General features: G+C 37.2%; 1 protein-coding gene across 4 annotated transcripts in view; it reads left to right on the top strand.

The window, feature by feature from the left end:
* AFG1L (AFG1 like ATPase) overlaps positions 1 to 24,959 on the top strand; it is a 70,576-nt gene that overhangs the window by 31,548 nt on the left and 14,069 nt on the right. For all 4 annotated transcript variants that reach the window (XR_004408982.2, XM_042803431.1, XM_042803430.1 and 1 more), the window contains exons 8-10: positions 13,784 to 13,866; positions 17,435 to 17,505; positions 17,762 to 17,862. Coding sequence is in view for 3 of the 4 variants with exons in the window: in XM_042803431.1 (XP_042659365.1) it covers positions 13,784 to 13,866; positions 17,435 to 17,505; positions 17,762 to 17,862 (255 nt within the window). In the remaining variant the exon portion in view is untranslated. The remainder of the gene's footprint in view (positions 1 to 13,783; positions 13,867 to 17,434; positions 17,506 to 17,761; positions 17,863 to 24,959) is intronic.

Raw genomic sequence — 24,959 nt, 5'->3', positions numbered from 1 at the left:
GAATGGAGAAAAAAGAGTTCACTCAACACTATTCCCAAGGGCTTTCCTAAAATTCTGGATTACATGTCGTCATTTCTTCTCCTACATCTTTATGTTTTAACACTTCTCTAAATATATCTGCCTTTAATGTCACTTTGGTAAATGTTGTCAGTATAACATGGTTCTTTCACAAAAACATAATGCCTGAATGGTGGATCAGAGGAAGTTTATCAAGAAATGCTTCTCTGACCTTAGCTGAAAAATGGAATGGTAATGGCAAGATACTGGAAATAATTATTAAAAAATTTCCATATCTACATTTTGAATTCAACACATCAGAAATAGGCATTAAAAAACCCACACTGGAATGTAATTTAACGTAATATTTTAACAAGTGACCTTTACATTACGAAGGCGTGGGTAGAACTAAATTGATAGTCTGGCAGTGGTGGTTTGAGAAATGCAGATTTAGGCCTCCCCATTGTGCGTATAATCTGCATCGTGTCATTGGTGTCAGTAGATGAAGTAGCTTCTGCCTCAGCTGCTTATAATTCCATGTGTGACTTTAGGAAATGTAGGTATGATCTCTTCCAGGGTTTTGTGAAGAAATATAAAGGAAAAATATTATATTGGATGCTTGCAAATGTTTGATTTATTGTCTTCTCTATCTTTACCTCACTCCAAGCCATGTGTGTCCGTGGTAGTGTCAGTCTTCTCTAACCTGTTTCCTGGCAGTGGCTTTGACAACTTTAACTCCTGTCTTAGTTTTCTCTGGGCTCAGAACCTCCTGCAGGGCTTTTCTTTGGGGTTTAGTGGGAGTGAATGGGTAGGTTGGTTTTGTTTGTTTGTTTGAGAAATTAACTTTTATGATCACAAATCTTAAAATAAGGCTTTAGCACTAAACGTAGTTCAAGTTCAACACAGGAGCTTCAGATTCCTTTAAATATTATTGGGAAGGTGAGATGAATGGCAAGTACTGACAGTACATTTCTGTGAAGAGATGCTTCACTTGAAATAGATTTCAGGCTGTTTCCAGTCTTCATAAATGGAATGCATAGTTCCTAGATACCCTGGTAACTGTTGTACAAAAATTGTTCCCTGTCTTCCAGTGATCAAAAGAAATGGTTTCTTTCCTCGATTTAGTCACTCACCGTCATACTTGATTTTGTTGTTGCTTTTATTTTCTTCTGACTATATAATTCCTGTATCTGTATTTGGGTTCCTGTTTCTTAGAAAGATAACTACAAACCAATTTCTGTGGAATAAGTAAAAAGGTGAAACAGCACTCTAGGGAAGATATAGTTGTCTTGCAAAGTTTGTCCGCATTGCCTTTCTGGGTGGTAGATTACTGGGGACAAGTGATTGCTGAATGCCTGCTGTGGGAGGTGCAATTGAGAAGTTTCACTTTTTAGGGCCACGTAAAAGCTCCAAATCCATGTAGCTGGGCAGGCCAGCAAAACTGCTGGCAGCTCTTTCTGCCCTGTGTGTGTGTGTCCCCTGCCCAATTCTGAACCACACCCAGTGTTCTGATCTTTTGAAATCTTAAATAGTTTGCGATCTAATTTTTCAGCAATTCTTTAATCCTGTAATTTAAAGGGGTAGTTTTCCTAAACAGGGAAAAACTCTCAGTTGGTCAGTTTGTTGTTGTGGCTAAAATTCTTTGGGATACAATATTCTTTATGGAGGGCTTAGTTTCTGCAACAGGTAAGAGTGATTCTTCAGTTCGTGGAATTTTACAAAGGTAGAGCTTTGTAGAGATAAGAAGTATTAGGAAGGAAAAGCTTTTAATTCTATAATTGCAATTAGATTCAGTCCCTTCTGATTGAGCTTCTAATCTTGCAGCATCTCTTACAGAGCATTTTAAAGTGTGTGGAACTCCTGATTCTGCCCCCCTTCCCCCGAGACAGTTCTTGAAAAGAAAAATATTAATTGAATTGTTCACAGTTACTTTGTTCAAATGTTTAGAGCAGAAATACTCCAAAAATCTAAAGTAAGAAATATAAACGTTTAAAAACTAGTTTACAAATAAAGCTATATATCTTTAACAATTTGATGTAAGATCTGAAGTATCTTCCAAAAAAAAAAAAAAAAAAAAAGGCATGCTTTAATTTGCTGGTTTGGTAGCAATTTTGGCAGCATTTGAATTTTTGCAGATATTTAATGAAGACATTTACATCAACCCATCACTGTTCTGGAATCCTAATTCTAATTCAGTGACTAGTTCAATGCTTCATTCACTGGACAATCAGGAAGGAAAGTTCCTCAAATTTGTGTAGAATCTATAACATAAATGAGCAGTTCTCGAGCTTCCAAACATTTCCTCGAACTGTAGCATGAAGATTTAAAATGTCAAGCTGAGTGGAAATGCCAATACATAGCTTTGCATTTTATCAGGTTTTCTTCATGCATTAGACCTGCACTGCACTGAATTCTAACTGAAAGTCAGGAAGTTTTAGAGCCTTTCCTAGCCTGAGTAAACCTTCAGAAGGTACAGTTTTAAAATAAAATATTTGGCTTTGTCTACCTGCATTTTTCTTTAACTAAAGAGTCAACCAGAAACCTGTTGTCAGTAGGACATGAAATTACTGTCATCTTCTTACAGTGATTTTTTTTTTTTTTTTTTTTTTCCCCTTCTGCTATTAGGGACCGAATCATTATTTATTTCAGACCTGTTCAACCGAAGTGACTCTTAACAGTAGGCATTGGACACTCCTCTCAACTAGAAAGCAATATATTTTTATATGCTGCATTCTTCACCATCTTTCTGGAAATTGGTTAATGATTATTGACATTGTTGCCTACTCTGGTTTTAATTAAAATAGACCCTTTCTTACAAAGCAAGAAATGGAGGAATGTAAAAGTAGTTTCACTTTTCAATAGCTTGGTTTGAATATGCAAAAACCACTTGTTTAAAACCTGTAGAGCTGTCCTAAGGAAATTGTGGGAGTTGGTTTTGTACAAAGGCATTTGATAGATATAAAATGTCTTTGATGGTGTACTCAGCTTTTGTCCAACCACCTGTGTGAGAAATGCTGGGATTTGTCGATTGGCGGATCTGCCTCCCCCCCCCCCCCCCCGCTCCCCCCCAAAAGTCATCTCCTTGATGGAATTGATTTGTCAGTTTGTTCCAGTCTAATGGTGTGATAGCCCAGCAGCTTTCAGTATGTTGAATAGTTAAAACCTGCTTTTGAGGTCAGTGTCAGCCACTCTGACCCCTGTGAACTGTCACCTGAGTCAGAATTGCAGGGATTATTAGGCCTTTGATATTGTGATGGCTTTGCCTATCAATTGACTTTTTCATTACTGAAGATGTTGGGCCTTTTGTTTCCCTTCTTAGCATGTAACCAAGCAAACTCCTAAGTAGAAGGAGCATTTGTTCTTGTTCTCTCTCCTAGTAATAGAAGTAATCATCTTTTGTGAAGTGTACCTAATTAAACATAGAAAAAATTAAAAATAGAAAATATAGCATGATTGCAAGTATTTTTGTGCTGAACATCAGTATAATTTCTGGGTAATTTTAGTTTGACAAATTTGTAAGACTGTCAACTAACAAAATATTGTATATAGAAAGCAAGGTGTCAGATAAGAAGTTCCCAGCCCTTTCTACATTCAGCCTGCTAAGCCTCTGTGTGTTAAACACAAGGATTATTTGGATTCTGTAGTTCAGAGCACTTAACTGTTACAATATTTTAGAATGTACCCATTGCTTTAGTATGTTTTCTAGATATTAAGCTGTTCAGTTTGTTTACCTTGTACGTCTGTCTTACACAGGCACACTTGCTCCTAGGCAGTTTATTTAGATGCAGATCAAAACTTTATCTAAGGATAAAATAGTTGCTACTGTAGCTCACTTGGGCTCCCTGCCTTCTCACTTCCTTTAATTGCTAGGATTTCCCGAGTTCTTCCTTGGTTTGTTTACTCCTTGATTAAAATGAGTAAATCAAAGCATATCATAGATATGGAATAGTTGATTCCTGCTGTATCAGGGTAAATTAGTCTAATTACACGTGTCAGTTTTATTTGCTTGTGATGTAATGTGAAATGAGGTCCTGCCTCCCCCCCAAAAGCCCGAGCCAATTAATAAAGCTTTTAAGCTCTTTGTCACAGGCCACCGTGGAGGTCTGCAGAGAAGAACTTTAATCCAATAAACATTTCATTTAGATCATGAAAAGAAAGCATGAGGAGAAGCTCCTACAAGAGAGGGTGTTACCAGCAATTCTAGCCATGAAGAGATGTGAGGAATTCGCCAAACTAACCAAGAGGCCTTCATATTTAACACATAAATGTGTCAAAACTAATAATAGAATAATTTAATTTGAGTTGAACCTTATATTGTTAAAATTCTAAGAAGCCACAACTGTTTTCTTCAAAGACTTTACTGTTGAGTTGGATGGACAGGGCAAGGGGAGGTTGTGAGAAACCCAGATAGCAAATAACACTGGCTGAAGCTGGTGGAAAGGGAAAAAAAAAAAAGGAATAGATAATTAGGTGTAATTAGCGTGTATGAATTGTTGTCTCCCTGCCCTTGGCTTGAATAAATTTCAGAGAAAAAAACCCCTAGTGGTGAAAATGCTTTGATGTAAGAAGAGTCATTGTGGTTTGGCAGCATAAAGGCAGTGTTTTATACTTCTTACATAATGGTTGTGATACAGAAAGAGTGAATGGACCCTGCACCCCCTAGCCTGCTTTACAGCAAAGACTTTTGGATTCCCTTGAAACAAAATGCATCAGAAGTTTTCGGTTGTTGGTAATGAGGTAGTGGACCTCATCAGGGCTAAGCGTAAGCCATCTTTAGCCTTTGTTTAGATCTTAATCGCATTTTTTTTTTATTCTGGGAAATCCAGTTTCGTAAATCAATACTACGTTGTTTCGCCCCCCCCGCCTGCCAAACAATTCTGGCAGGAGCAAAGGCTAATACTGGGAAAAGAAATACAAATCAAATGTTAAAAAGAAAAACAACAGCAAAAAAGAAATCTAGACAAATAACTTCATCCAGGGTATAATTCCAGTGAAATACATGTATTAGGGGTGAATCTGATCCTTTGCTTATGAAACATCATGTTATAAATTCAGAATGAACTCTTGGCATTTGTTTTTCATGGAACACCACAGCTTGTTTATTAGGAGATTGAAAGTTACAGTCATTGTTGGTTCTGTAGCAAAACTGAATACAGCGGTTTGTGGGTTGGTTTTGAGTTGGTATTGATTTTTTTTGTTGTTGTTGGGGTTTTTGGTATCTATACTTATCCTGTAAGAAAGATTTTTTTTTTTTTTTTTTTTTTTTTTTTTTCTGAAATGATGTGAAAGGGGGAAGACCTGTTCAGTGCAAATCTTAGTACATGAAAGTTTCCTCTGCCATTCTTCTGCTCCCTGACTGGGAAAAGGAGAGGCTACTTGTCTGCTACCCAGCACAGCCACATCTGTACCTCCTGAGTTCTTTCGCTTTTGTCTGAATATCTGAAATACTATTCACAGAACAGTACGTTTTAAGAGTCTCTGTCTTTATTCACGCACCATTATTTTACAAGTTAATTGTCTATTTTTTCTCTTCTTAGGGGGTAGCTGATTTGTAGCTACACATTAAAGTAAGTTATTGAAAAGTCGTACAATAGATCATATGTTCCTTGTGGTTGCAAGAATAGTGGGGTTTCTTAGTTGTTAAAGTTTTGAAGGCTGTAATGTAAACTTGTGCAACTTGCATTGAATTAATTTTAACTCTAAATTTATCTCTTCTAAACTCTTCAGTTTAAAGTTTAAGTGTTCTTGTCACAAGTGTAAGAAAAAGATTAATTCAAAAAATTGTATGTGGCAGTATTTCACTTCCCAGATCTTTGTGCTCTAGGTCCATTTAAAAATAATTCACAAATAAAATGTTTGTTATCCCAAATTAACCTGAGCGTTAGTTTCACTGATATGGTAGAGGATATTTGGATGACATTTTGAAAGTTTTCCTCAAAATTGGTTTGTGTAGTTTTTTCGATTTGTTTTTTGTTGTTGTTATTGCAGTGTTTAAAATTGGAACAAGTATGAAGTGTCTAAGGCTATTGCAGCAATTTCCCATATTTAGTTATTGCAGGTAATGAAGAATATGGGAGAAGAGACTGTAAAAAAAAAAGTCGTTAACCCCTTAAAGCACTGCACTATTTTGTGGAACAAATAGCCTTTTGTACTTGAAGTTGATTGGATCTGTGCAAAGCAACACCTGAATATCATACAAGACTAAATAATTATGTCTGATTGTAAGGAATTTTTTTCAGGTATAGGTCACAGGAAATTCAGTTAGGGTAGAGTATGTACAAAACTAAGAAAGATGCAGATTTTCTGTTGTAAGATTGTGTAAAAATTATTTACGGTTAATACTTGCATAAAGGTTAGAAAGGTTGATGAAGTGATATTTAGTTTTGCTTTACTATTCACTGCATGTCAGAATGTAATTATGACTGATTCATGAAACTGTCTTAGCAATGAACCATCTTTATTAAAATGCTGATCAAGACAAGAGCTGACAGTAATAAAGAATAGAACATTTTAGTCTTGTTGCTTTTGAATGATTGCTAATTACCCCAGAGGTCATGTATAGTGCTTATGAGGATTCATTGACATTTTCTTTAAAGTCTACTGTTTCAACAACATCTGAACAGGGAGACAAAAACTGTATGTACACCCAGCAATGCTTGGACCAGGTTTTTATCTACCACCAAATACCTGAAGATTCCCTTTCTCGTTCTCCCTCTCCCTCCTGCTGAGCACATCTGGTTCCCATGGATCAATGTAGCAGAAAGTGAGAAGTGTTACAAACTTGATTTACTCTTCCCTGTCGACCCCCCCCCCCCCCCCTTTTTTTTTTAATTTATTTTTTTAAGCATGGATAAAAGGAGCAGCCATTTGAAGGTCCTGCACCTGTACCATACTTGCTTGTGACTCATGATCTGGCTGATCTCCTTTTAGAGCTGCACCAGAGGGGAAACACGGCACTTCACATGCTTCTCTCAGCAGGCTGTGCACAGACCTGCCCAGCTCGTGAGTCCCAGCTGGACCAGTTTCACATTCTGAAATGTGCTGGTGACTGTCACTTGCTGATGACTTTGAGCGTACGCCAAAGTTGAAACCTGTGGGTGTGCTTTGGTAGGTCAGAAATAATTTTTTCATGACAGATTGCATTTTTGCTTGAGAGGATTCTTGTTTTACCATAGTTATGAATCATTTGGGAAGATGCTGATTCTAATGGTGTCCTTTGGGTGAAGAAACCTGTTTTTTGAAATCGCTTAAGAATTTTAAGAAAGAAGAAACAATATTCTATTTGATAATATACCGCTACGTGGAGTCAAATAATGAAAAATGAAAATGGTTAAGTCAAGTGAGCTCTGTTTACCTGAGGAACTCTTCCTCTCTTGCTATCTGAGGGCTCTTATCACATGTCTAGAGAGAATTTTTCTCTCTTGATCTGGATGTAAATGTATGAGAAGAATGATTGCAAATGACCAATCTCATTCTTTCCTGATTTGCTGGGGGGAAGGAATATTAGCGATCCTGTGTATTGTTAGTGGAGACCAAATCATCAGGACAGGTGTGCAGTGTTTAGTGGAGTGTGTGTTTTTTTTTTAATATAAGTTAATACAAAGAGTTAGTTGCTGAAGATGCATTTGAGAAGGGAGGACCTGTGTGGAAATTACAGTTCCCTTTGCTCAGAAAGAGTGGTTAGAAGTTGCGCTTCTTAATTAGGCATGGCTTGGTTATTAACAGGAGGTGTTCTAACGTGCTTGTTAATACTCTGCCTCCAGTGTAGTTCTTAATTGTGCAGCTTTGCATGCCTGGGGATAGGACCATGCTCTTCTTTGCTTGTATTCTACCACTACATTTCCAGGTGCCCGGTTTGACCGGAGTGTGGAAGGCTGAGGAAACTCAGCAGGTGTGGGAATTAAGGTAATGATCATCCCAAGGTGAAGCACTCTCACATCTCTCTTCCCCTACACCTTCTCTCCAGGTCCTCAGATAGGATTTAATTGATCCTGTGGGCTGACAGGATGATTTGTATGAGTTTGTATGTTGTTCTTTGGGGTTTGGGGTTTTTTTTTTTTGGTTGTTTCTTTGCTTGTTTTGTTTTGGGTTTTTTGGTTGGTTGGGTTTTGTTTTTTTTTTTTTTGTTTGTTTGTTTGTTTTTTAATTTCATTAAACTTCAGAGCAGAGAATGACAATTAGGTTGACTTTTGATGGTCTTCAATAAGGTTAAGATATCTGCTCACCTGTGTTATCAAGGGTCATGAGCTGATGACAGTATTTGAGCTCACAGAGACACACAGTATTTAGTACAGTATTTAATGTGGACTACAAGGCAATCTATTAACATTTCAAGGTTTTTTTGTGACACATAGGAAACACACCTCTTAAACTTTCAGGTTATCCAGTTAACTGACTTTCGAAATTTTGTGACACCTTTGTTCCTCTACTTAACAGTCTATCATGTTGTGTACTTTAATTTCTTGAGCAGTTAAATGTTTTAATAGCTGCCATTCTTGATTGCAGCAACAAAGGAGTATTAGAAGTGCTTGCAGGAAGAAAAATGTGTTTCAATTAGTTTATATTTAATAACTTTCAGTGGTAGGTATACTGAAAGTCTAATTTTATCTACTGTATCTGAAGATTGTTGTTTTAGGTGTTCTGTCTTGAGTTGAGCCTTGAGGCTTTGTCTTTTTTCATTCTGGAATAAAAAGTTTTTTCTGCTACTTCAGTGGAAATGAGTGCATGATCATGCTGTATTTTTAACTTACTAATTGCGTTTTCAATTCTGTAATTGTATTTGTTCTTTGTATACATAAATACATAAATGACTTCAAAATAAATTGCATGACTAATTAATTTTATGCATTTGAATTGAATAGGGTAAGTCACACTTGAAATATTCCAGTAGAATAGAAAATCTGTTGGAAACTGTAAATAGATCCACAAGAATGGACTAGGCTAACTGTACGTTCAATTTTAAGTATTTATTTCAAAAGAAAAGTAGAAATTTAGCCCAAGTAAATAAAATATGAAAGTTTAAATCTCCATCTTAAAAAAAAATAGAAACCAATAGTTACAGTCGTGGCTTTGACAATTAAGTACTAACAGTCTGAGCACTCCAGTTAGTTCTTTGGCTGTTGATTAGGATTCCGTGGTGGTGATTAGTGAGTGTGAGGATGCAATCACATCTGTAGGGTTTAATCAGTCCAGTGCTAGAGAAGTTAGTCCAAAGATGGAGAGAGAAACTGGAACTTCTGTATGTAATCTTAGTAGGGTTTTTCCCCGTGCTGCAAAAAAGATGAAGGGTAAAAAGTAGAGAAGCCTACCTTCCCCCCCTGCCCCCTCCAAATTTGCAGGGTTTGTAAATAATAGTATTGATTTTCTAGTTCTCTGTTGCAGGAGTATAATGTTGTTGATGCCTGTGGAGAGAAGATGCATGGTGGTACTCACGTATACACCCTCTCTGAAGTTCAGTACTTCCTTCTTGTGAGCGGTATTTGTTTTTCCATACTGTGCAACCATGTATCTGGTTTTCATTTTTGTAAATCTAGTATTTTAAGTGTTTAGTTTGGACGTATGCAATATTTTGGTGTGCTTTCTTTTCTTCTTCTATACATTCTGATTATATGCTGTCTTTTTAACATTTAAAGCATTTCTCTTGAAAAAAAAAAATTACAAATATGAACATTTTGCCTCTGTGTTCCTGTGAAGCAAATAAGTGGACATTTACGTGTGTAGAAACAAAGAACCACTGTGGGTACGCTTGTGTACAGAGGAAACCACAAAAGGAAAACTTTTGGATCTCTGCTCAGACCATAGCTTCTCTGTGACCTTTCTAACTCTGGCTTTGAGTAAAGGTGACCATGTGCTGAATCCCCCTTTAGAACTGTCTCCACTGGTGCGTTCTGAACTTGGAGGAGAAATGAGGTTACTGCCTGGCAGTGCAAGCAGTCCTCCCATTTCTGCCCTTCAGTTCACTGGTACTGCCAGCACACCCTTTTTCTTCTCTACTGCACAGAGCTCAGTTTGTGTAAATAGCATTGCCCACATCAGTGCATGCTTGTATGCTGTTCTGTTGGCATTAATTTCTTCCACATTATCATTCCATGATTGATTTATTCATACTTGTGTTTGATTTTTTTTTTTTTGTTACCGTTTTTCCAGTAGCACCTATAGATCTGTACTGTCATATAATCACATAAGGAGAAGGTTGTTCCTACCTTACAAAGCTTGTAATCAACAACAGCAATCATGTTTTAACAGAATGTTTTCTGGGAGCATGTTGCTGCACAGGTTATAAGGTTTTGTTTTAATGTCAGGGGCCATCCATTTTATGTATATTTATACAGAGCCTAATAGAATAGGTGTGAGTCAGCTTTGAAGTATCTCAGTAAAAATAATTAATGATGAACAGCAGTAGGTATTTATTCACATGCACATACAGAAGGGTTAGGAAATTCTTGCTGTGGTTCTTTCATTTCTTTAGAACATGGGATCTAAATGGCTGGAGTACCTTGTTGAAGAGGGCATCACTGGGGAGAGGACCAAAAAAAAGAAAGAAAGAAGCTGGCTCCAAGGTCCAAGTCAGTGCTTCTTGAGACAGTAATGGGTAAAAAATATGCTAGAGATTCAAACTAAAATGTAAACCATAATTTTACTGAGAATGCTAGTTTGAAAAATAGGAGACAGAACTGTATTTGAAAGATAGAACATAATTAAGCCAAAAAACCCCCATCCACACCCAAACCAAAACCAGAAATTAGTTAGGAACATCCAAGGAGCAGGATAGTAAAATGCCAGATGGTTTCCAAAGGACTAAATATCTCTCTGTTCCTGTTAAGTGGCCCCTGTTTCTATGCTTATATTGTTTGTTACAGAAAACTGCTGTATATTGGAATTATCCTTTTTCCATTTTGTTTGTTTGGTGCAGATGACTTTCACCTCCTAAGGAAGCAAAAAGTCAGTAAGACTATAATAACTGTATTTTATATATCTCTGAATGGAACGCTGCTGATGCCTTTCTGGCTGAAAGGTCCTGTAGCCCAGAATATCTAACAGATATTTTTGAAATAAACTGTGTAGTGCTATGTCACATTAGAATCAATCGTAGTACATTATTGTAGACATACAAGACAAGGCTTATAGGGAGAAGAATTAACTTCTATTTAGGCAACTGTTCATAGCTTAAAAAGGGCCCAAAAACATAAATAAGCTTTTGAGCACACGAGCTCTCTTAACGAGTATCACTAATGATAGCGATTTTTCCTTAATAGTGATAATACTAATGACTTTGAAGAAAGAGAAAAGGGAAGGAAAAGGGAAGAAATTTATCTACTTCATAGCTGTATCAGTAGTATTTACATCTACAGTTGTTACCTCCAAAACTCATTCACTGTAAGGTTAAATCACAGAGTCATAAAAGACTGTCAGTGCATTTAAGGATTGGTAAGTTTGTAAGCAGAACACAAGTGGACTAAAATACTGTTGCTATATAAAGTGCTGATTTATAATTTGGCAAGCCGCAGCGACCTGCGTAGTACAGCCCAGCATCGGTCTGTATTTGAGTCCACAGACTGTCTGCTCTACTCAGCAGACAGTAGCAGCTGAGCCACAAACACCACTGTAAATACCAGCACAACAAATTTACACCAGCTACAGTGTTCAGGTACATTTTTTTTCTTTCAGCCCTACCATAACCATGCCACGCTCTTTTATAGTTTTGTGTTCACTTTTCACTCTGTATGCAGCACAACACCCTGAGAGAGTGGTAGAGTTTGTAAACCCGTCTTGAAGGCCAAAGAGATGAGGCTGAACTAATGGAAAATTTCATATCTCTTGTTTCCAAGAAAAAACCCAAAGTAATAAGCAGTGTTACTAATGTCTAAAGTTAATCTAGTTAATCTCATAGTCTGCATAGATGTAGTGGTAATGTGGGTTTTTTTACTTATTAACATGAAGAAAATAGTACTTCAGCTAATGTACTACTTTGGAAAAATAAAACATCAGGTGGAAAGATGCTGAGCATCAGTGCCTGGCAAAGAAAAGTGAAGTATACCAGCTTTGCTGTGAAATTTCAAGAATCTTCCTTCTAGCCTTGACTGCCAGACTGATGCTAAAGAAAAGCTTAAACATCCTTCATCCCTTGTGCATATTATTACATGCCTCTGGAACTTTTTTCTTCTGCTTTGTTATTCTCTGTCTTTGTAAGCTTTCATGGAAAGAAAGGGACTAGATTATAATAATATTGTAGCACCAGTGCTATTGTGTTTGCAGTAGCCTTAGCCCAAGATAATGATTTGATTAGCATGGCTTTTTCACTTACCAGAATTAAAGATCCATGGATTTTCCTGGTATTCTGTGCTTTCAGGATGATTTTTTTTCACCTTCCTTCTTCAGCTGTATATCTTTGCAGAGAAGTTGAAGGTTTAAAATAGGTATAAAACCTTCAGTAATAGCCAAGGGCAAAAAATTATTACAATGAGTCATCACAGTCAATCCTGCAGATATTTGTACTCTATAAATCCTATGCAATGCATTTGTTCAAAAAGACCATTGTTCCTTAAATCCTTGATGATAGTTCTTCTAAAATTTAAGTTTTCTTTTTTTTTTTTTTCTGCAATGTAGTTGCTATAAATGAGGCTTGACACTTCCAATTTTGTCATTTGAATGGCCTCAAGGAGGCTTTGAAAAATTTGACACACAGAATATGAAATGCTTAACGAGAGTATTAGAGATAAACTAATAGTTCATAGTGCAGTGAAGAAGCAGAGTAATTCAGTGGATTCTAGCAATCCAGATAATGGTGTTGAATTAACACCCCCTCCCCCCCAAGTTTTATTGCTTTAATTAAATTGTTAATAGAGGTATATTTCCTAAAATATTAAAAAATTGTCTCCCCTTCTTTTGCTTCTAGCTCTGTAACACCCAGAAGTTGTGTATGTTGGCAGTAGTAATAAAAGAGAAGCAGACCTTTTCCCTTTGGCAAAGGGTATAAAACCTTGATCCCACTGATGTTAGTGAGCATTTTGCTCTCTGCCTCAGGCCTTGTATCAAAAAAAGTATCCTTTAGTAGAGCTAGTTTTGAGTTTTCTAACACAAGCAATTATTGTGACTACTCAGGGACACCTGTATCACACTTGGTATCTTACAGGTTGCTTAAAGGGGGAAGAAAAAGATCCTTTTCTAAGTCAATTCAGACATTACAAAAATGAAGCAAAATCTTTTTGATATAGAGTTTCGTTTATTCCCCTTTATGCTTTGGTCTATTTTGCATCAAGTCTTGGCGTGGTTCATGTATTTGGTGTTTGACTCGTAAAATCATTTTTAATAGAAGGAAAGGATAAAGTTATTTTTAGCTTATAACATAGGAATAGTTTGAGTTGTCTCTGCTAGAATTAGATAGTGGTCTGTTAAAATTTTATTGCTACTAATTTTCTATTTCTAAATGTATATTCTTTAATGTGAAAACAATTATTTTTACACACTCCCCCAAAAAGCACTACGCAGCGAGAACGAGTAATATCCACCCTCATTTCACTCCACCTGCTTCCAATCTATTTTAATTTTCTAGTTGATGGACTTTTGAAAATGGTTACTTTTTTGTTTTGAATATGTGAATAATTTCCATCTTATTTATTTGCTTCGATAATTGTAAAGACGACAAATTTTGTGCTCTTGAATTTCAGTTTTGCAGATGATATTCGTGTTGATGGTCTATCCACAGCAGTGTGTCTTCTCTCTAACACAGACAATAGTAAATACAGCTTTGGCTTGAGGAAAGCTATTCTTTTTTCTGTCTCTGTAGAAATACTGCAGCACAGTCCAGCTTGATTCTGGAATAGACTACAGGAAACGAGTGCTTCCTGCTGCTGGAAAACTTTACTACCTGTAAGTTTATCTAAGATACGGTGTTTGCCCTCTTTTTCCTTCTTATTAGCCAATAATTTCCTAGTCAATGGGAAATGAAAAATGTATAGTAGAATTAGCAGGGTGTGACTTTTCCTTTCTTTGCCTTCTGGTCCATTTTGTTCAGCAAACCGCCTTCTATTATGCCTTGATATTAACTTCATTAAACTACATTTTCAGTATCCACACTAGCATCATTTATAATGTGTGACTGAATAAAAACTAATTAGATTTTTTGGGGAGGTGTGGTGTTTGGAGAACTGAAGTGACAGATGGTTAGAAAGTAATGAATATCCTCTTGTAAGAGATTGCACAATTCTCTTATAATAGAAGAACATCCTTATTGTATTTAAGTAATTAAGTATTTATAGAAATCCAATGACAAGGATTCATTTAATGTTGGGTGTTTCCAGTGCTGTGGATTAAAAAAAAAAAACACTCTCCTATTTTGACAGATTGTTTCTGTTTATCATGAAAAAAATTCTTTAGCACTTTATTATATATTTACAAATAAATATATTTAAAAATAAATTCATAGTTGTGCTTATGGTTGCAGCATATATCTGCATAATAGAAAAATTCTCTCTTTTTTTTTTTTAATACTTTGAAAGCTTTACATTGCAGACATTTTTCCTATCTTGTATTTGCTCCTAGAGTATTATTTAATTGATGACAACCTGAGCTAGGCAGACGACAATAGCCTCAAATGAGATTTATAACCATCATATCTTTCAACCCAACATACAATATCGATTTAAAAATCACATTTCCATTAAGAAAGGTGCAGTATTTTCGTTGATGTGACAGGTATTTGGAACCAAGTATGTCTATATCACTTTATAATAAAGTTAGGAATTGTAGTTGTTTGTCTGGAAGGGGGAGTACTGCTTGGTAGAAATATAGTAGGTAACACTTTGTGCTTCTGGATGGAAATGCAGAATTTCATATATGGCAAGCAGGCCCAGTGCAGGGTCTGTGTCTTCAAAGTGTGACTGTAGAAGCTCAGGAGGAGCACCTCTCGTTCCGTGCCCTTGCCGGGCTCCACTTGCGTTGAGTTTCGCGCTGGCTGCTCCGCGGTGCTGTTTGAAGCCGCCGCCGGTACCTCGGCGTTGCTCATCGTGGCTCTGGTTCCCATGCCTGCGGAGCTGGCCCTGCTCACGCCTCGGCCTGTTGTGCCCCTTGCACTCCGTGACTTTCTGTTTGATAGTTTGGGAGAGCACCTGCCATATTCTTTCCTCACTGTCCACGCTCCAAAGAAAGGAGGAGCACGTATGTGGGTTCTGTCAGGTAATAAGCTAAACGAACAGGCCCCGGGAGTGGTACCCAGCCGAAATATGAACAGGCCCCAGGAGTGGTACCCAGCCAAAATACGAACAGGCCCCAGGAGTGGTACCCAGCCAAAATACGAACAGGCCCCAGGAGTGGTACCCAGCTGAAATACGAACAGGCCCCAGGAGTGGTACCCAGCTGAAATATGAACAGGCCCCGAGAGTGGTACCCAGCCAAAATACGAACAGGCCCCGGGAGTGGTACCCAGCCGAAGTATTTCATGGTGTTCTGCTGTAAAACTTGTGATCAGGTGAACGGCAGAGGTTGGCGATGAGTCTGTATCATGTTCTCTCATTGGAAGGATGTTGGTTGCCTCTAGAACTTGTTGTGTAAATCATTAGGAAGCAGTGGGGGGAAATAAAAAACCCTGTAGCTGCCAGTGGAAGTAAGATACTTATTTAGTTGTCCTTTCTTTTTCTGAGGGAATCTCATTCATTCTTCTATTCAAACTTGTTCACTGGGGCTTTCAACCCTCCAGAACTAGCTTAGTATGTGGGAATCTTTTTTGTTTGTTTAAAATTAGGTACTATACAGTATTTTGCTACAGATTTTTGAAGTTTAGTTAGCAGTCTTGCCCCCAAAAGAAAATGTGCTTGTCCAGTATGTTTACATTCCCCTATTAATGGTTATAGTATCATCATCACCAGATTTTTTTTTTAAATTCTCTTCGTGCTTCATAATTTGTGTAGTCTTTTCTTCATTTAAAATATGCCACTGAGGGTGGCTTAAAGCTGTTTCATACTCATCTGAAAGCAGTCAGTGTAACACAATTACAAGATTCCTGATCAAAGCAACTTTCTTGAGCTCAGTCTCAGGTGTCTATTTTCAAAACAAACTTTCTTGGCAACTAGGTGCAAATACCCATCTAGGCATCATATTCGGCTGTTTCTTCTTGTAGTCTTTACATCAAACTTTTTGACAGTTACAGGCGTAGAAGTGTGCACTCTTTCCCCCCTTCTGTGGCTATTTTTTCTGGCTTGCTCTGTTCCTTTTCACTTGTCATTTTGTCAGAGGAGAGCAGCACACAAATATCAGTGTTGAGAGAAACTTCTTTTTTTGAAGTTACAATTTTATGTAATCTGTTCAGAAAAGGTTTTTCAAAGTGTTTGGAATAGCATTTGCAGAAGTTTGTGGGTTTTCTTCTAAATTCTTTGCAAATACTAGGTTTGCTATTATTAAGCTTGAGCTAAAAAAGAGTTATTTCAGTTCTGCTGTTAACATATTTAAGGTGCTTAAGGCCTAATGAACAGGAAAGTAATTGTGTAACATGCTGATCATCACTTGTCGTTTAGAGAAGGAACTGTGTGAAGCAATGCAACTTGAGTGCATCCATGATCAATAAAAGCGGACTTTTCACACCATATGAGGTTATACAAATTTCAGTGTAGAATTATATATCCTAGTTTATTGTTTACTGTAGCATCAGTTTGTTTTGCTTTCAGACTCAGCTAGAAATAGTACCTATCTGTCACAATGAAACACAGAAAGGTTGGCTCTCTAACCCATTCAGTGGCAAAAATCGGTTTGATCAGAGAATATTTTATCATCCGTGTGGCAACTGGAAGATGAATATAAACTTTAGTTCAACTCTCAGCACAGATATTTTGCATTTTCACTGTCTGTGGTTGATCTTTTCCCAAATAGTATAAGGGACAGAGAGGGGAAACGGATAAAATTACAAATGAAGAGATCATGCTGGTATTTTGAATTTCATAGTTTGATTTTGCAAATTGTTTGATCAATACAATCAGTTGACTTGATTATTTCCCCCCTCACCTCACCCCCCCCACCCCCCCAAAAAAAGCTGCGCCAATATTTAATTTCACAAAGTCCCCTCTCAGAAATTTCAAAGGATACTTCTTTAGGTGCTTGACTGCCTTGCCTTGTCTATTTGCTCTTATTTTGCATGCAAGATAAAACCAGAAGCCTTTTTTCTCATTGTGTACACATAGTGTTAATGGATCTGCTCTGCCTGTATTGCCTCATTACTGGAAACAGCTCAAAACACAGAAGTCTTTCAGTGTATGCAAATAAGGCAGAATCATCTACCTGAGAGTTAATATTCTCTACTTTTAAGTGTATTCTAAATCTAATGTTTGTATTTAGAGCATAACATCCTGTTCTCTTTTTTATGGGCAAAAAGCTAAGCGGGCTCAGGCAGCTGTTTGATGTTGGCTTCAAGTGTTATTAATTTCATATTCTATTATTCTTTTCACTGTAGCACAAGTGAAGCTGATGTGGAGGCTGTCATGGATAAGTTGTTTGATGAGCTGGCTCAGAAACAAAATGATTGTACGTAAGTTAATTTCTCTTGAAAGAGAATACATTTAGAACACAATGCTCAATCTCCACTGACCAATTAATAAGTTCCATTGCTGTATATGGGTTGATGCCACACTCAAGTGGCAGTCATTGTATCAGCATTTTGTCTAATTTATGTGTTGAATCATGTGCTATTATTCATCAAGCTATGCATTTCCTATCTGTAAGAGATGAATTTTATAGTAATTATCCAGAGAAGATTGAGTCTTTGTTCATGTTCCCATAGTAACTAGACCAAGGATTCTAAAAGTGCAAGGCAGAGAGCTGAGGCTGAATAAAGCGTGTGGAACCATTGCAGACTTCACGTTTGAAGAGCTGTGTGACAGAGTGAGTACCCAGTCAAATCTAGACCAGTTAATGCTCAGACTTTTCACAGTTTAAAAAAAAAAAAAAAAACACAACAAAAAAACCCCAAACAACAACAACAAAAAAACCCAACAGATCCGAAGCACAAAAACTTGCTGTTTTCCAAAGTCATACTAAATTAAAAGGGCTTTTTTTTAACTTGGAAGAAAGATCTTTAATTTAACAGGGGAAAAAAAACCTCCACAAAAGAACAATAATAATTTTCTTTGTAATGATACGGTAAATTCACTCTTACGTATATCACAGAATGATTTCAAAAATCCTAATACAGTATGTGCCTGGGCTAACATCATTGCTGGAATATTAGTAGTCATAACATCAATATGTAAATAACATTCAAATACTGTTTTTAAAATCTGGGGTTTAAATTGATGCTCAAGCAAAGGAGTAGTAATCCTGGCATCACTGGAGTAAAGCTGTTGTTACATGCCTTAGTTGTGAATAGCTGTACAAGGGCTGGTTAGTCCCAGGCCTTCTCAAAATTTGCCAAATTTTGCTAAATAGTGCCAAATTCTCTGCTAAACATGTGGGGTGTGATTCCTGAAAAGCTCTCTTTGTATGTGACTTCCAGTGGGTTTGAAGACAGCGACCCCTCCCCCAGCCCCCCCCCGATTTTGTTGTACTTCACTGACCTCTTTGCAGACATCTGAAGTTATTGTTAAATGATCATGACTCTAAACTGGACCTTTGATTCAGGATACTGACCATTTTTTTTGTTGTAACACTGTGTTTTCACTTCCTTGTAGCTACCAAGTTGATAACTATTTGGACAGAAATTTCACTGGTTGTATTTCAGACTGTAGGTTACAGGCTCTGTTGGTTTTTAGTTTCAGACAAAACCAGTTAGCTGTTTGTGAGAATGGAGGTATGTCATGGGTAGAACAGCTTCCTTTTCACTAGAAGTTTTGAGACTTTTTTCTTCATTGTGCCTCTTAATGTATCAGGAAACTATGCTGTCAGCAAACTCTTGTAAAATTCTTTAGTCCCATAAATGCCTTATGTGCTTGAATGGGATGATCCATTGCTTCTAAGGAGAAGTGCTTTGGTGGTTCACATGGCTGTGGCCACTGCTTTGGGTCTGAAGGTTCTGATCCTGTTGAAGAATTATGTGGGGTTCAGACCATCTTGCTGTAATGGAGCTTTGTTTGAGCTCAGAACAAGGAAAGAGAATAATTATGAAATGTGAAACATCATTTAACAGTATTATTCTTACATTGATCATGTAACTTGAGAAATCGTGCTCTCTCAAGACAGATACCTGCAGATGTATTACGATAGTCTCTAATAGAAGAATCGCATGCTTAAAATTAAAACAACAATGGCAGACAGTAAATGTTTAACACCTTCCTCAGTTGTCACTTATTTTCTTTGCATAGGCTTCTATTTGTTCCTATCTTTAATTGTTATATACAATTACCTATTTTGTCATGGTTTTTCTCTTTGGATCACTGATGTACCTTAATAAATATTACATCAGCCTACTGGTAAGGTGCTATCATGGTGCTCGCTTCATAGGTAGAGACATATAGTCATGAACTTCAGAATTGTCCATTAAATTTGGATGAATGGCTTGAGTTGCCTCTAGTGTGATTTTTTTTTTTTTTTTTTTTTCACAAATGTAAACTTTTATAGCACTTCATAGAAATAGTAAAAAATTCCCTTCGGTATACCCAGCATTTAAGACCTTACTTGCCCTGTTGCCGTTAAAGTCCACTAAGGGCAAAAGAAAAATTCAGTTGTCAAACCATGAAACCATGTTCCTTTTTTTCATTAAATCTTTTAACTTTTCAATGGAAAAAATTTATAAATGCAGTATCTTTTTTTAACAGTCATAATGGGAAGTCATTCCCACTAACACCACAGAAGGAATAGATAGGACCCAGGAGAATGCAGTTGTGGTTTGTAGCCAAAAAAAACCCCAAAGTCAGGAGACCTTCAACATGACAGGAAGCATAAAAGTATTTCATATGTATTCAAGTAAGCTGGGTCATAGTGCTAACTATCTGTGGAGGGATAAAGTGAGAATCTGTAGAAGACATAGCTACAAGGTACTTGGTTCTGCTTGTGATGCCAAATGGCAGATAAGTTGACAGGCCTCATGAGCGCAACTGTGAAGATAAAGGAAACTAGGAGGCTGAGGAAGATCTAATGAAAAGGAAGATCCACTAAAGAAAGTACTGGAAGACACTTTGCTGGATTTGGCTAGAGTCAAGCTGTAGGTTTCCTTGTGCAGGACACGGGGACAAAGTCCCATGGGAAGGGAGATTGTGTGAAGGGCAACAGGTTGGGGAATTTTCCTGGCTGGAGCCTGTAGCAACCAGGAACGGGCTTAACTGACAGCCCAAGCAAAGCGTCCTAGGTAGATAAATGCAGTTTAAAGTTGGTGTCCTAGGAGCCAATTAAACTTACAACAAAATTGAAAGCAAGCTTTGCAGTCAGTTTTATATCTGTGAGAAGACCTGGTGACAAGCATGACACATGGGAAGCTCTCATTAATGGGGAAAAGTGAGATATAATTGATATTATTGAAACCGCATGGGACAACTCATAAGAATGTGGAATCAGTACTTACAGTCTACTTAAGGATAGAGTGGCTGAGAGGTGGAGGGCAGTATGCAACGTTAAAGACACTGGTACCTGCCTTAAAGTGAATTAATACAAGGATCTTGAATACATATCAATCAGTCTACTGATTAACAAACCCAAGAGGGTAGTACTCAGTCGCAAATGGAGAATGAGGTACATTGCTTCTTGAGCCCTTGGCTATAAAAGGCGTGTAAAAAGAAAATACCATTGTATGGGAAGCTTATGCTGTAGATGAAATACAGATAATGGTGAAATGTAATTAGCCTGAAAATTGCAAATGATAATTTTCTGGCATAAAATGTACTACTTCCAGTACAAGGCCGTTTGGTTTGAACAGCTGTATGGGAGCTTACAGTGATGAATTCGTCTAGGAATTCGTGTTGCGTAGGGACAATCTTCTCCATAATTTTATAATGTTCAGTGTAACCAAAAGATACTTCTAAACAGTGAAATTACATATTTGAGTGGTCAGGAAGAGGAATTTTCAAAAGCAAAAGGGAAGTATAACCAAAATTAACTGGAAAGGGAAGTGTAAAGAACAACAACAAAAAGAACACAAATGACTTTTTGAGGAAGAGGATAGTAAAAGTATGTCCTGTGTCACTGCCAACACAGAATCAAATGATATAGAATGAATGGCAACTAGTTATGACTTGCAGGAAAATTAAAGAGAAACTAAAGGTCATCAGCAGATACCATGTCTACTCAGCATGTAAGACAAGTGGGAGTTTTGATATGGTGTATATTATCTGAATGTCATTGGCTTATTCTTAGTTGGAGATGGAAGCACTATTAATAATGATGTGTAAAAAGGAAAACATGTTGCAAAAAATACTTGTTCTAGGTGAAGCAGAACAAAACATTTGTTTCACTAAAGGATAATAAAATAACTTTCAGTCTGTTAATAGTTAGCATATGTTAACAGTAGCCTGCGGGTACATTTTGAATCATGGGAGTCCTACAAAACTAGGCTGAGATTTCTGACTAGTTTTTTATTTGTGATAAATGTTGGAGTGCAAGAGAAATTCCACAACACTAGAAGAATGCTATTATGTGCCACTATTAAAAAATAAACTAGCAAAATCCACACAAGCATGATGGCTGGTATAACTGCAAGCTGTCAGTCATTTTTTATTCCCGAAAGGGTACTGGAGAATCTGGATCTGGATTCACACCGTGCATGACTAAAGAATGGAAATTAAATTAATTCCAGTCTCTCAAATTTTTTTGAAAAGGTCGAGTTTTGTAGATGCTGTTCTTAATAAGAAACTGGCATTATACAGTGTCATGAAAGTATTTGTTAAATGGATTGGTAAGTTAGTTAACCAGCATATAAAATGAATTATTACTGAAGGATTGTTGTGGAGTGTAGCATTTCTGATGAAAACGTTTTTCTACTGAGCCCAGGACAATCATTTTTTTTTTCCCCCCAGCAGTTTTGAATATAACGTAAATGCTAATACAAATACGCTATAAATACAAAGAGTGCTGTGTGCATGGGGGGAGGAGCAATGAAAATGTGGATGCTGTGTGCAATTTGTTTCTCAGCAGAACTGAGATTTTGGGGGAGGAGGGAGAAGGTTTGTTTTCTTTTGGCTTTTTTGAATCTAAGCAAACACAACATTTTACATCTATAAATTGGGAACAGAGATGATATCCCCAGGAGGAAGAGACTGTGTCCTAGGTATAGTGGCTTGGAAATAGATAAACGTTGTAATGAACAAGCAGCTCGAAAGGAGCTTCTGGTCCAGTGTTAGAGCATTTAGACTTGATTTAATCTGTGATGGGTAGAACGGAAATAAATAGGGGGGTAGGAAGTTTATTTGAATTTTGAAAACATCTCAGATTGATGGCAGAACGTTAGGTGTGCTTTTGACATCTGAATTTTAGAAAAGACATTGAAAAACCTGAAGAGGCTGTTGAGAAAGCCACGAATCATTTGATCCAGAGAATTTGTGCCCTCAGATAACAGACTTACGTTCCAGTTTGTTCAGTTCCTCATAAAGAGGACTGGAAGATGATTTGATAATGTACAGCTATTTCTGGAGGAAAAAAAATACAGGTATTAATGGGCTCCTAGATCTAGTAGAAGGCAGCATAATGAAAGCCAGAGACTACAGAGAGATTCAGATAAAAAAAAAAAAAAAGAAAAAGAAAAAGAAGAAAAAGCATTCATACGTTTGAAACAGTGAAGGAAGTGGCAGAGCTTCCTTGTATTGTGTTTTGGGTCAAAACTGGGTGTCGTTTTAGGAAGAGGTGTTTGTGTTTGAGAGAAGTACTGGTTGTTAGGCTCAGCTGTCTCTAAAATACAGGAAATTGAAGGATCTCTTGGTCTCCTCTGGTCTTAAATTGTCTGAAACTAGGGACGTGGGAGAGACTGGGTCCTCCCCTGCCTGTTGGCAGCTGCCGCGCTGCGCCGGCACGAGCAGTGAAGGAGTTCAGCAGCCGGCAGGGCAGCGGGCCCCGTCCGTCTTGAGGAGACACCCTGCACTCGGCCCCCTCGTGCTTTTGGGAATAGATAATAAATACTCAGGCTACTGTCAGTCGGTGCAGTGAATTCAGACTGCGTTCTTCCGAGGCTTGTAACTTCCTTGGATTTGAGTGGGGTTTCACAGACGTGTCCAAGACACTTCCCTGATACCAAGCAACCCATCTTCCAAATCTGACATTCCTGCTCCACAGCCTGGAAGCGCTACAGCTTCTCCCTGAGCCACTGTTAAGGAGCAGTCTGCCTTGAACAAGATCCATAAAAACCTTACTTTCAGAAATACAATAATTGACTGAAACTTCTACAAATAAATATTTATTCTCGCACACAGATGCATGTCCATATGAAGTCAGTGTGAGGCATCCATTCCGAATGGGAAAGTTTTAAGATGAAAACTAGTTTTAGAATGGAAGGTGGATATCAACTCTGTTTGGACTTCTGTTTATATGCTTCCCATCTAGTCAGTATAAGATAGCAACAGGTTTTTTGTGCATGAAAAAGTTTACATTGTCAACATCTTCTGACAGAACAACTCAAAATACATAATTTGATTTAGTTAATACAATTACCTTTGATTAAACTTATTCTCTCCATTAAATTTGGTTCATAATTAAGAAAACCCCATTCGTTTAAGGCAGAGGGATAAGTGAGTGTAACAAAGGGAATCAGTTATTTTGGGAAGTTATTTTTGATTACACTGAGTTGTTGCAATGTTATCTTGGAAGATATTTTTTTGAGTTTTCCATAACTGGCCTATACCGGTGCTCGTGTGCTTCTCGATAATCATTGCAGCATGAGCAGACAAGGTTGTACTCAGAACTTGGTGAACTGATTCCTTTGGCTATCCATAACCCTTAATGGTTCCAGAAAGAAAAATTTTAAGTTTTGCAAGAGTCAATGTGTGAAAGGATGGATGCTTTTGTTATGTTGGAGAAATAGCTTATCACCCATATGATTCTACTTTCACATTGTTGCAGTAAGTCTTCTGTTCTGGTCTTGGATAACTGTTACAGTGCAGTCCAGAGGGATAAATGTCCAGACCTAAAAACTCTATTTATATTTGTTGGTCTAGGATTAAGAAGATAAGTTTGAAATTGCTTGGACATTTACTTATCTAGACAGTAACTTTTGTAATATGATATTTCATCTGAACAGGCTGGAAAAATTTTTCAAATTCAGTGGTGTTTCCTTTGAAATAATACCAAAATTCTGTTTTAAAGGGTAATTCTAAAACATTTTCCACTTTGATATCACGTAATTTCATGAAATGTCAGCCAATACATAATAGATGAAAATAGCAAATCAGCAGTTGGTAACTTTATACCATTTGAAACATCTCCTAGCTTTAAGTGGAATTCTTAAAATAGCTGCTTTTGTAACTAATACCCGAAGACCTTGGGAAACAGAGTTGGTGCTCTTCTACTGTTATAGTCTTTCTTTTGTTTCATGAGTTAGCACCAAATTTTTCATGTCAAGAATATAAGGAGTTATTTCTGTCTAAAATAATGCATCAGATATAGATAACTACCGGTTGTCCATTAATGTTTATAAAAAAATAAAATACAGAGAATATATTGTATGTAATGCTGATGTGACATGTATTTGACATGGTAGAAGACATCTTCTCACATGTTGTGTGCCTGAATTTTTAAATTGTAGTTTTCCACTTGAGGAAAATTCCAAGTTTTAGCTAATTTGGTTAAGATTGATTCCATACACTTAACTTTTTTTGCGTTACTGGCTTATGTGAGCACGTGGAAAACTACAAAATGCTGGATGAGAGGATACTGGTCTACTTTAGTTGCTTGAGAGCAAAATGAGCAGCAGTCGGTAACATCTGACATACCAGGACTTACGTAGCAGTATGGCACTGGTAGCTTTTGTTGTGGCTTGAAAGTAGTTACCTACTCACTAGAATGGAATCCTGTAAATGTGCCTCTCCGGTGTAATCATCCAGGGGAACTATGCTTGGTTTTTATCAAAA

Source organism: Tyto alba, unplaced genomic scaffold, assembly GCF_018691265.1.
Source record: "Tyto alba isolate M040663 unplaced genomic scaffold, T.alba_DEE_v4.0 Super-Scaffold_40, whole genome shotgun sequence".
Classification (NCBI taxonomy): domain Eukaryota; kingdom Metazoa; phylum Chordata; class Aves; order Strigiformes; family Tytonidae; genus Tyto; species Tyto alba.
This window is presented reverse-complemented; position numbering and strand designations above follow the sequence as displayed.